The sequence below is a fragment of the Phascolarctos cinereus genome, unplaced genomic scaffold (assembly GCF_003287225.1).
Source record: "Phascolarctos cinereus isolate Bilbo 61053 unplaced genomic scaffold, phaCin_HiC Scaffold_3;HRSCAF=262, whole genome shotgun sequence".
Lineage (NCBI taxonomy): Eukaryota > Metazoa > Chordata > Mammalia > Diprotodontia > Phascolarctidae > Phascolarctos > Phascolarctos cinereus.
Genome location: NW_027555736.1, coordinates 236,725,467 through 236,739,088, shown reverse-complemented (window position 1 = coordinate 236,739,088; position 13,622 = coordinate 236,725,467). Strand labels below are relative to the sequence as shown.

The 13,622-nt window shown below is 36.4% G+C and overlaps 1 protein-coding gene across 1 annotated transcript in view; it reads left to right on the top strand.

Moving 5' to 3' along the window:
• Nucleotides 1-13,622, top strand: part of SLC35F4 (solute carrier family 35 member F4) — a 267,852-nt gene that overhangs the window by 236,984 nt on the left and 17,246 nt on the right. Inside the window, exons 5-6 of the mRNA XM_020986533.2 lie at nucleotides 6,676-6,801; nucleotides 10,468-10,660. Of these exons, the coding sequence (XP_020842192.1) occupies nucleotides 6,676-6,801; nucleotides 10,468-10,660 (319 nt within the window). The remainder of the gene's footprint in view (nucleotides 1-6,675; nucleotides 6,802-10,467; nucleotides 10,661-13,622) is intronic.

Below are 13,622 nucleotides of genomic sequence, written 5' to 3'. Positions count from 1 at the left end.
GTTTGCAAAGGACTTTACAAATTATCTCATTTGATCCTCACAATAACTCTGGGAGATACTATTATTATCATCCCCATTTTACAAATGAGGAAAATGAGACAGAGGTTGAGTAAGTATCAAACCCAAATCCTCCTGACTCCAGGTCCAGTCTTCTATCTACTGTACTCTTACTGCCTCTAATAATTCAACAAATACCAACTATCTCAAAAAATGTTAGTATATAAATATGTATATTTCCAATGTAGCACGCACACATTTTCTAGTCTTCTAAGGGTCCAGTGATCATTATACAAAAAGCATCGGTATTGGCTGTAGGCGAGGTATGGAGGAACTCAGAGGCTTACAAGGATTTCCTTGAGTATTTCAGCTTGTCCTATTTTTTCATAATTGTCTTTTATCTCAATCAACTAATACACAGTTTTCCAGAGTGACTGCAAGCAGGATTTTGAAAAAAAAAGTATTTTCATTGATTTGAACTATTTCAATTTGAGCTATCGATTTCAATTGGAGACTTAGAATCATTTTCTCTTCTCTTGTTCATTTTTACTTGGATAGTTGACTAGACATGTGATATCATTAATGTGGGTGCTGCCTTCACCTCTGCAGACTGGGAATCCTGCCACACCTTGCCATCTCATCTGATCTGTGTCCACATCCTTTTTGGATACTTTTTTGATAGAAGACCAACAATATGCTGGAGAACTTCTTTAACATTTCTTTTCTATCTATCTATCCCGAGGGTATCATTTAACATGGAACTATCACATCTGTCATCTCTAATCATCACTATACAGTTGGCACACCTCTTTTTTTTTCACCTTAGTCATATTGTAAGGAAGAATTAGGAGGAACCACAATAAAGAGGAAACAAAACAAAACAGAAGGAAAAAAAAGAGCAAATAGTACTCTTCGATCTACATTCCATCTCCACAGTTCTTTCTCCAGATGTGGATAGCATTTTCCATCATGAGACTTGGAGATCACACCACTTTTTCTAATCATACACATCCTTGGTGATGTCATTTGTGTAACTTCTTGTATACCAGTCATAATTAATAAAATGCCAAAACCTGCCTACACGCATCGCACACCTTCATATTGGCCTATAATTCCCATCTTTCTAAGATCTTTGTGTTTCATGATTCGAAGCCATAGTTTATGACTAAGATAATACCAGTATTTAGAAGATGGTAGTATAATTCATGATTCCAAACCCATTCACACAAGATCCTCCTTATTGATGGAGACTGATCACTCATTGCTCCAAGTGCCTATTGGCATTTGTAAGAGTCAGAGGTAATGAGAGCTTGAAAGAAACAGGACGTTGGTCTTTTGGCTTCCAAACTCAAGAGAAAAGATATATTGTTACAGATTATTTTCAGAGAGGGGTCCCTGAAGGGAGAAAAAGACTGTGAAGAAGTTAACAAGTAGCAGAGCTGGCATCTTGATCATGCCTCTGTCCCCAGAAATACCCACTCTATACCCTTGTAGAAGCACCAAGGACCTTAGAATAATTGAAAACACAGTGCTACTTCTCAGCTATTAATAATAGCTAGTATTTACATAGCACTTTAAGGTTTGCAAAGTGTTTACAAATATTATTCCATTTTATCCTTGCAATACCCCTGTGAGATAGGTGCTATTATCCTCTCCATTTTACAGATGAGGAAACTGAGGCAGGTAGTAGTTAAGTGAGATGCCCAGGGTTATACAGCTAGTAAGTGTCTGAGGCCAGATCTAAACTTGTCTTTACTCTAGGTCCAGTGCTCTATTCAATGTACCACATAGCTGCTAATTTCTTATTCCCATCCAACTCTGGGCACAATTCACCATCAATAGCAGTCCATGCTCAAGCATATTGATGGACTCAGTGGGCTGCCTGCCCAGTTGCATATCATAATTAGAAAACATACATTTTTCATCTACTTAGTTTTCCAGCAAGTATGCTTAAATTTGGTCTTTTTTAAATAATTATAGATTTCACTGAGGAGACTTTGTGGTGTTCCAGGGATTGAAACAATCAAGCAATGAACAGCATGTGTGGGACAGAGTTTAATATTTTCTAATATTCTTTCTAGATTATGGCAAATTAGGGCAATTTCTCTATCTTGTTTGGGTTAAACTATTCAGGTGGTGCCAGAAGGTGCTTTAGGAAAGCATCCTGCGAAGGGGAAAGAATCTTTGACACTAATGTAAAAAATATCTGAATTCCACATACACATAATCAGCCTACTTATCCTTCCCTTCTCTGTTACTGAGGTAAAGTAGGTAGTTACGTACCTTTCTTCTCCTTACATCAGTCTTTCGTGAAATCTCTTTCAAAGCTACCTAAGAAGTCCACGTTAATTTTGATTTCACCTACATGAATACCAAGGGAAGAAGCAAAGTGATTTTCATTGTCTGTCTAAATCTCTTATGATATTAGCCCTACTTCTTTCATTTCCTATACACCCAACTGTTTCTTTTGACTTTTGTAGGTCTAGAGTCCTTCATGACTTCCATAGACTCTTAGCTCTAGCATCTATTGAAGTTTAATGACCCTGCGTGACTTTGGATATCGGAAAAGGTTTTCACAGAGAGAACAAGGCAACAAACCCTTTTTAATCTTTGCTAATTCTTTTTTTTGTAAGTAGAAGCTATATATATGTTTGTGGTTTTTAATGATTTCTCTGCTCTCTATCGCTCTTGGTTAATCTCTCTCCACAAGAAAGTAAAATGAGCATTTCTTTCTTTTCATTTTACTGCTGGCAGTATATAGGCTTTAAGCCTTAAGGATTTGTCATCAGGAGACAAAGTTCTTTTCTGTCCCATGAAGCTTCAAGAAGTAACATTAATAACAGGATAAAAGGGAGACATGATCATTCATTCATATCTTTAAGATTCTACTGCAGCTTCCTCCGGGGGTGTAGTGTGGAGGAAGGGTACCAGCCTATCAGGGAAAATCAGAAACAGCCCACCTGGATGTGCTGTTTCAAAGTTTTTCAAAGAAAAGAAATATTGATAGTGCTGCTGATTTTATTATTATTTTGGGGTCACTATATGATGAGGGTGCAATTCAAGGATCTATTCCAAGGATTGACACAAGAAAGAAATGCTATAGAATTACCCTGTTGAGAGAATAAGATTAATCTTTTCCCTTTGGATAGTATTACTTCAATCTAGGGGTATTATGGCTATGTTGACATGATGTTTTGAAAGGGCAAAAAAGGCAATTGGCGGGGCAGCTAGGTGGCACAGTGGATAGAGCTTTGGTACTGGAGTCAGAAGTACCTGAGTTCAAATCTGGTCTCAGAGCAGACACTTAACACTTACTAGCTGTGTGACCCTGGGGAAGTCACTTAACCCTAATTGCCTTGCCGAAAAAAATACAATTAGTAATTTTGTGATCATACTACAGGCAAAACATTTTCACTAACTGAGGGCACGTCCTTTTTAATATAGTCCCTTTTGAGGGCCTTTCCCTCTTGTTTATTTTTTGTCTTATTTTGTTATTTTTTTTAGATCCCCATGATTTTATGCAAGTTAGAACTGACTGACTTAATTTAAAATCCAAACAATTGAAGTTTTAGAGATGCTCCAGAAAATGTGCATTAATTTATGAAAACCCTAGAGAGTAGGGCATTGAACCTGGAGTTAAGAAGACCTGAATTCAAATTCAGCTTCAGAAGCTTACTAGCTGTATGATTCTGTATGTCATTTAACCTCTCTCTGCCTCAGTTTCTTCATCTTTAAAATGAGGATAATCATAGCACCTACCTTCCCAGGGTTAATTCAGTTACACATTTGTGTTATATTCATATATCACATAAATTTATATTTTATTTGTATAATTCATATTTATTAAAATTGATATAGAGATAAATTCTAACTGTTGTTGTTTTCTATTAATACTGTATAGGTTTCGTCCATAGCATTCCAGTTAAGAGTCTCATATATACAGAATCTAAATGGTTTGAATCCAAAAGAGATAGTCCTATGTTTTCCCACCATCCCTAATCAGAACCAATTTACCTCCTTTGTGATAATCGGACTCTAAAAATTTATGAAATCTGGATCTCATTCTGAGTTCATTCTCTGGAAATTTAATTGTATGTTTCACACTCTGCATCAATAAAGCAAAGCTATGCTGTGCAATTAGTTAATGCACTTTGGGTAGTTTGAATTACTGATTGAGATCATTGAAGATTTATATCTCATATTTTCTCCAATTATCCAAATTAGCCAAGCTCCCCTTGCAATTTGGTTTGCAAGAGAATTCATCAAAAATTACTTTGGTTTGGAGTCTGATCATGTAGAAACAGATCTCCCAGATACCTCTAAGAATTGAATGAAAATGTGACTCTGTATCAGCTATAAATCATTGCACATGAAGTTAAAAGAAAAACTTTTTTGTCACAATGTCCCTTCTTTGGAACTCAGTTTACAGCACTCTCTTGCTCTCTGAAGTAAAAATACTATTCTCCACTAAGGTAATCAAGACACTTGGTGTAACTGATGTGTCAACTTAAATAACCCAGTCCCATGTTTTTATGGGCACGTGAACTATGGTTGTAATGAGGATCTTCAAGGATATCACCATAGCCTTCATTTTAAATTGCCACAAAACTGATAGGATTTTTGCTAATTTTCAATTCATATCATTAGAAAACTCAAAATAAAATTGTCATACATATATTCATATTAACTAATGAACAACCAATCCCCAAGTAAGAAATGCATGTCATGTTATAGTGCATAAACATTATGTATAAAATATACTTCTCACTTTACATAGCCTACTTGCCCTTGTTGCCCATGGCACCTAGAAAGTAGCTATAGAAACACTTTAAGGATGCTGATATGAAATATCAAGGTCGTGTTTTTAAAAATAAAAAAAAAATCAATGCCATGATTAATTAAATCCAATTCAGAAAAAATCACCCATCCATTTGATCAAAATAAATATGGGTGGGAGGAATCAGGAGAAAAGGATGTTGATTAAACTTTTTTTTCTCTCACTTCACCTTTTGTAAAAGGAATTCAAAAAAATAGATGTGTACACAGCTGCTTAGCTAATTTGCCATGTTTTCAAGGTTGTACTAACCTATAAGTTAAGAAGGGCAACATTTGATGCCTCTTCATATGATCTTGAAAATGGTTGTCCCTGATGATCTATTAAAATCCCTATTTAAGCTAAAAATCCCCAAATCAAAATAAAGGATAATTTTTTCAGGTTTTCCATATTTACTACTTCTAGGTAACCCCCTAACCATCTTTATTTATGAGTCTATTACTTCTTTTTTTTTGGAAATTTTCCTCAACACTTCATAGCGTATGCATTAAATTTTATTCCCTATAGTTTGAACTCTACTATAGAACACGTCCGGTGGCTTAAGGATACATGACATTCACTCAGAGTGAGAAATGTCTTACATCAAAGAATCCTGTCGATAATATCTTATGAAGACAGTTTTTCATTTCTGACAAGTTGGCTTTTATTCCTTGCCTTTTGCCAAGTGTTTTCCCTGTTCTTCATATAGGATGCTTAGCATGAGTCTGAAGTAAGACCAAACCATGTTTGCTTTTTGTGGTCATTAACAAAGATGTTTTCTTCTGCATCAGCTTCATGCAAGTCTACAGTTATTTAGATATAGGACTACATCTATTATAATAATTTCTCAGTAATATCCAGTTGTGAATATGAGGATTGCATTTACAGTGATATTATTCACAGGAATAGATGATTTATAAGGTAATACTCAGAACTCAAGTAGAAAAAAACCCATCAATTAGCATTGAAGCTTTCTCAGACTGCACAAGCGCTTAGCCAAAATCAGTTTGGGAATTTCATTGTTTTAAGTCTTTCCAGGTTGGTATGCCCAGAAGCATAACTTGGTCTAAGAGGAAAGAGTATCAATAGACTTACTATAATGTTGAGTTGACTGAGGTCAAATGATTTACCATGGATGAAGATAGGTGCAAGGTAATTTGTTCTTGAAATCATTTCTCTAAAAGTGGATGTTAACCAGGGCTGTTGTGAGGCTCAAATGGGATGATGAATGTAAAATACTCTGCAAACTTTAAGGCACTATATAAATTACAGTTATTATAATAATCATTATTAGCCTTATTAGAGTCTCCAGGCCTCCAGTCTAATGATAACTTGATTCCATGAAACTTCCACTACATCTCGATGGACTACATGTCTATAGAGAAATGGATGCTGCTAAATTTTTAACATGCAAAAATAAATACACATTTTTAAGTTCAGTTGGCACTATTAAGGCTTTCTTAAGTCTAGAGAATTGACAAAAACATAACTGAAGCCCTGATATGTAGCATTGTGATTTCTGAGTTGTAACTGAAAATTTAACAGTGGCCCCCCACAAGCCATTTAGAGCTAGCCATAGCGCACCTTTGATGTTAACTTAAGGTAACCTTGGCTCACTTGATGTGTGCTCACTTGATGAGAAAGAAGCCCAGTTACATCACTGATTCCTGGAATTTTCTGAACTTACACAATATTCTTGTTATTATGGGCTCTTCCTTTTATCTCCAGCATTCCTTGCTCTAGAAGAGTTATGCAGGGGATATTTGGCAACTTTCATGCAATGTCAAGGGACAATTGGATTGTGACATTCTTGATGCCAAGCAAAGTGGTACCCAACTTTCCTGTCTTCACCTTTCATTTGGCAGATAGTTGCTGCAATAATGGCAATCACGGGCATCGTGATGATGGCATATGCTGATAATTTTCATGCTGATTCAATCATAGGAGTGGCATTTGCTGTTGGATCTGCATCTACTTCTGCTTTGTATAAGGTATGTGATGGAGCTTCATTTGTTAAGGTAAAATAAATTAAAAAGTACAAAGAAATTCAGGTAGGAAAACATAGGGGTAGGGAAGGCAGAAAAAAATCAGAATTTGTATATATGTCAGGTGCTGTGCTAAGTTATTTTTACAAATATTGTCTCTTTTGATCTTGGGTGTATTATTTCATTGGTATAGGAATCTTCTGGAGAAGAAGACTCCCTCTGCTAACACTGGTTGGCACCTTCTCTGCAACTTAAAGTTTTAGAGAGTTTACTAGAGCGCTAAGAGGTCAAGTGATCTGGCCAGGCTCATACAAATAGTATGTTTGAAGTGGGACTACAGCCCAGAACTTCCTGGCTCTGGGCCCAGTTTTCTATCCACTATAACACGTATGGGTGAGATCACATTTCACTCTGCCATTTTTGTGTTTTTAGCAGGAAATATTAGTAAGGTAGCTTGTGGTATGATCTTCAAAGTCCCAATCTTGATGCTCTTTTAATTAAATTGCATAGGGCTATGTTGATGAAAGAAGTTGATTAGTGCCTCTGGTTCTAAACTTTTATATGAGTCCTATGACTTTATTCACATTATGGTGTGCCATGTCAAAAATGATAAAAACATGGAAACTAAGGGAATGTCTATCAAAGAATGGCTGCATAAATTGTGGAATATGGATGTGATTGCTTACTATTGCTGTTGGGAAAATAATTTTAGAGACACAGAAAGACTTGTATGAACTAATGCAGAATGAAGTAAGAATCAGATGAACAATTTATGCTATAGTATCAATACCATAAAAATGAACAATTTTGAAAGACTAAGAACTCTGATCAACTGCATGATCAACCATGATTCCAGAAGTCTGAAAAAGAACACTACCCACTGGGCAGCCAGGTGGCACGGTGGATAGAGCTCTGGCCTTGGAATCAGGAGGACTTGAGTTCAAATGTGGCCTCAGATACTTGACACTTACTAGCTGTGTGACCCTGGGCAAGTCACTTAACCCCAGTTGCCTCACCAAAAACAAAACAAAACAAAAAAAACACTACCTAGCTCATGACAAAGAGATAATAAATTAATTTGCAGAATAAGCAGTTTATTTTTTAATGAGACTAACATTGGAAGATGTTTTACTTGACTATGTTTATGTAATATGGGAGTTCTTTCTTCCTCTCTTTATCCTTCCTTATCTTTCTCCCCCCCTCTCTTTCTTCCTTCTTTCCTCCCTCCCTCCCCCTTTTTCTCTCCCTATCTTTTTTCTTCTTTCTTTCTTTTCTCATTCCTTCCCTCTTCCCTTCCCCTCCTTCTTTCTATTTGTTTCTCTCTCCATCTATTTCTCTCACTTCCTCTTTCCCTCTCTTTTTCTCTCCCTCTCTTTTTTCTTCTTTCTGGTGGGGAAAGGTGAAAGGGAAAACATGAATGCTTGATGACTGAAAAATAAAATAAAATGATCCACTGCTGTTAGTTTTACCTTTACTTTTATGTTTGCAGCAAGCCAAGAGCATAACATTGGTCTCTGATCTACAAAGACAGTGTCCACTATGTACTCATTACTCATTCTTAGCAAAGGGCTCTCACTATCATGAATGGAACTCCTATACAGAGAAATCACAATAGACCCTGGTAGTGAAGACAAAGAAACACACAGGGTAGATCTAAAAGGTTTTCACCAAAGCTTTACTTTAAAGAGCTGGCTTTTTGGCTGTACCTTAAACAAATGTACCATTTCTACTACCCTTGGTATTTAGTTGGAAAAACTACTCAAAAGGCTAAAAATTCTCTTTGTGGAGCTTCTAGCTGCCTATATTTTTTTAACTCTCCACTAATACAACAGCTCAGGGCTCATTTCCATATTAACATTTCTTTGTCCAGTGATTCCATTTGAAAAGATTGATGAGTTTTTTCCTGACTCAGCATTCATCCTTGACTTTCTCCTGAACTGGGACTGCCCTGAGATGTTTGATGTAGTCAGTCTAATACAGTCTCACTAAGGAAAATATAATAGTAACAGCAGTATCTGAAATGTTTTGTGAACTTGTGGAATTAGTGTTAACTATAAGGCTATAGATCTAAATTCTAATCCATCTTCAGACGCTTACCAGCTGTTTAGTGCTGGGCAAGTCTCAGCCTCAAGTTTCATCTTCTGTAAAATGGGCCACCTGCTTTGCAGGGTTGTTCTGATCAAATGAGAAAATGTATGTAAAATTCTTTGAAAACTTTAAAAAGCTATATAAATTATTACTATTACTATGAATAGTAATTATTATTATATCTGTAGTACTATGAGAAACCTGGTATAGTGGATACAGGGATGACCTTGGAATCAGTACTGGGTTCCTGCCTTTGATACCAATTAGTTAACGTGATCATGAGCAAGTCATTTTATCTCCCAATGCATTCAGGAAATTCTAATACTCTAAGTTATATTCACTATCCTGATGAAATCACAGGTTCATACCAAAACAAACCCCAAAAAAGTAGTACCATATGTTTTAATACAGAAAATCATACTGCCACCTCTAACTGAAGTAAAAAAAAAAAACAGGAACGTTCTTCACCATCATTGTTTAGATTATTGTGAAAAACAGTAGGGAAATTAAGGATATAGGACTACTGGGTGTAAGATATGGATTCCCCTAAATTTTTATCTAAGGCTTTGGGCAAGTTACTCAATTAATTAGTCAGTCAATAAACATTCATTAAGTGCCTGCTGTGTGTCAGACACTGTGCTAAGCACTAGGGTTGCAAAGACGAAAAATACAGTCTCTATCCTCAGGGAATTTAGACTCTAATGGAGACAATACACAGAGGGAAGCTGAAAGTGGGGGTGGGGGAGGAAGTGGAAGGTACCTGTGAAGGGACATGATGGAGAAGTCTAAAAGATTCCAGCTCGGGGGTGGGGGAAATGAAAAAATGGCTGATCTTGGTGCCCTTTCTATATCTCACAGGACTAATATTACACAGAAAAAAAAAATTCTGAAGATAACCACAATATTTGTGAAGGCATCTTGAACTCTCTAGAAGATAAATGTCATATACATCCAAGGCATCAATGTTATCTCTCTTGACAACATAATGACAAGGTCCCCGTGTAAAATATAGTTTGCAATGTATGTCAAAACAAGGATGAAGTGAATCTCAGGTGCTTCCAGGGTAGAGTCAGTGACCTCTCAAGCTATAACTGAAGATAGGTTTGAGAGCTGGTGTGTAATTTTATTGATCACCCAATCTATCAATCACTTTTTGTGAATTCGTGATGGTAATTAATATCCTAACTGTTCAAATAGAAAATGGAAGCAGTATGTCCTATAACATGCTCTTTCTTACATGAATAATGTGCCATGTTTTGCATTTCATTTTGGATCAGCCTTAGGAATTTAGAATATTAGAAATTTAACTAATCAAACATTTACTAAAGGGAAGGGGAAAGTGAAGGGAAGGGAAGAAACATTTTTTAAGTACCTATTCTTGTTGGCACTTACTATGTGTGAGAACTTGTGCTTGGTACTAGAGAGATGAAGCTAAATCCTATACTCAAAAAGCTTACAATCTAAAGAGGCAAAAGACTTGCGTACAGTAACTAGTGAATAGTTGATATAAGTTAGCTTTCTAATCCAGCAAGCGTGTTGACTACAGTAAACTTGGTTACTGAGTAATGCTTTCTCTCATTCTAGGTTTTATTTAAGATGTTTCTTGGAAGTGCCAACTTTGGTGAAGCGGCCCACTTTTTTTCCACCTTAGGTTTCTTTAATTTAATCTTCATCTCCTTCACACCAATCATCCTATATTTTACCAAAGTGGAGCACTGGTCATCTTTCTCAGCCCTACCATGGGGCTGCCTCTGTGGAATGGCAGGGCTATGGCTCGGTAAGTAGGGAAGGTTTTCAGCATCGCTTAGCGTGCCTCATCATTCAACCTTGAAAAAAGCATCACTTAAAAATGTTAAGATGATAACTTAAATCTGTTCAGTTATTTAAATACTACCACGCTAAAACCATGGAGTTTTAAGGAACTTATTTCAGAGAATTTACAAAGAGAGACTTTAGAGAGAGGTTTTGCTAGCCAATGTTTGGGATACAAAATCTGAGAATTTCTTGGAAAATAAATCCAAGAAATAATTTAATCAACTGTCTAGGTTTCAATTCTGGCTTTCTTAAAGGCAGCATGTATAGTAGAAAAAGGGCTGGAACTCAGAGTCAAGAGAAACCTGGATTCAAATCCCACCTGCCACATTTATTTACTCTGTGAATCATGGTCAGAATACTTAATCTTTTTATCATCCACCCTCATATCACCTTGATTCTCCCCATTTGGACCAGATCTCTAGAAAACAAGCCCTTAAGTGTCTGTGGACAATTAATTCACTCAGCTTTGTACTTCCCTCCTTGAGACTGAGCTGCCCTAATCAGTAAGTCAGTCAACATATATATCTTATGCTTTATTTTGTACAGTGACAAAAGTGAGACAGTCTGAGCCTCCAAAGAATTTACATTCAAATAAAGGTATACACACACACACACACGTGTGTGTGTGTTTACATATACATATGTATACATATGCATATACAATATATAGTTTTATACATAGTTATGTAGAGAAAACTATATATCTATATAAATATATCTATATATGTATTATATATTTATATATGTATATGTAGGTATATATGTATAGATCTAGATCTATGTATAAAACTATATAGTTATATATCTATATCTATATCTATATCTATATATATATATATATATATATATATATATATATATATATATAAAACTCTATACTTATAGGGTTAGATAGATGTATAAGTATATTATTTGTGTGTGTAAGAGGGGTATCTCACATTCCTCGACCCCAATTAATGTAACCATCAAGGCTTCCTACACTCTGATATCTTTATCAGGTAAGAGCTCTTTTGGAGTTACAGAATCAATCAATTACATGTGTAAACCAAGTATGAACAATTCCTGGGCACTTCTTTTGAAAGAATTTATCAAAGGTGTAAACCAAAAACTGAGTGAGGCGACACAGGTAACGCTTGATGCTTGGTTGAAGATAATCAGGTATACCCCTGTAGAGCTCAAATAAAACAGCAAGCCAGTTTGAGACCTGGCATTCTAATAGCAGACCAGCCTGGTCAAGCTCTTGAGAGGGAATCCTTTGGGGGTGTGGAAGGGAAAAACCTCTTGACCAGAATATGACCTTGTGAACTATGAAAGGTCAGAAGATTTGGACTTCACAATGGAGCTGGTAGAAATGCCTTAGGAACAGCAGTGGCCAAGGACAAACTTGATACTCTTCAGTAAGGCAGCTTTAAGATTCTGCAAGGGCACTGACCTTCAGAGCCTAGAAGAAAGCTGTACACAAAAGGAGGACTTCCTGAAAACTTCATGAAGAAAGGAAAAGACGTCCATCCAACTGGGAAATACCCCTTTGCCACATGTATTCTTTAAGCTTGAGCCTGCCTTCCCCCCATGACCTTTTGTGTGCAAGAAGTGAGCAAAATCTTAGACGTTTGGGGAGGGGGAAATTTTGTATCAGTTGTTCTTACTCTACCATCTCCATAAATACTCTTTTCTAAAAACTAATTAAATCTGTCTGGTAAACAATAAAGAACACATCAGATGGATGGATGTATTAAAGGTCCATAAGTGACAGCACAAAAGGTCCCTAATTCCTCAGCATTATTTCTAAGACCCTTAGGAGACAGATAACAAGCTGCCTTACAGTGTGAGTAGCAGTTTGGGACAATGAACTACAGATGTAAGCATATACATATTAATGTCAACAAGCCTGAGATCATTTATTAAGTATATACTATATGTGTAAACATACTCACTATGCTAAGAGCTAGGGAGAAAAAGAAAGACAAAAGCAGTCCCTGCCCTAAAGCCCACAAATCTAATGGGGAAGGCACAATGAAAGCAATCATATACAAATAAGATATATACAAGGTAGTTAGTGGGTAATTACAGAGGGAAGGCATTAATATATACAAAATGAATACAAGCTGGTTATGGGAGAGAAGGTATTAGCATCTGGGGAGTGGGAAGTGGGGTCAGGAAAGACTTCTTATAGAAGGTGAGTCTTGGAAGTGAAGTCATTTGAGCTGAGTCTTGAAAGTAAGCCAGGAATTCCAAGAAATGGAGGTGAGACTGGAGTGCATTCCAGACAAGGAGGACAACTGGTGCAAAGGTCTGTGGCTGCCTTCTTCACATCAAGGACTCTTAATTTTTTCTTCAATCAATTCTCATCTGATATGAACTCAAGACCTTTTGTCATCCTGGGAAACTACTTCTGGATGCTCTCCAGCTTATTGATATCCTTCCCAAATGGTGATATCCATAGCTCAACACACTGTACTCCAGACATGGTCTACTCAAGGCAGAGCAAAGTGGCTTGTACCTTTGTGATCCTGGAGACCATGTCTCTCTTAGTTAATACAACAAAAAAAAAATGCAGTTTGCTTTTTTTGTTTTTGTCATATTGAAGTACTGACTTTTTATCTAGCTGGCTCAAGTTCCTTTTCCTCTCCAGAAAAATTGTTTTCTAACCATGTCTCTCCCATCCTGAACTTGCAAAATGGATTTTTTAAAACCCAATGGAAGACATTATAATTTGTCTTTATTAAATTCATCATATTAGATTCAGCCCAGAGGTCTGGACTGTGGAGATCGTTTTGGGATCCTGATTCAGTTATATCATGTGTTAACTATCCCTTTCAGCATAGGTATTATCTACAAATTTGATGCTATTTATGCTTTCATCCAAGTACTTGATAAAAAATGTTAAACAACATAGGGCCAAGTACAGACCCCTGGAGCAATAC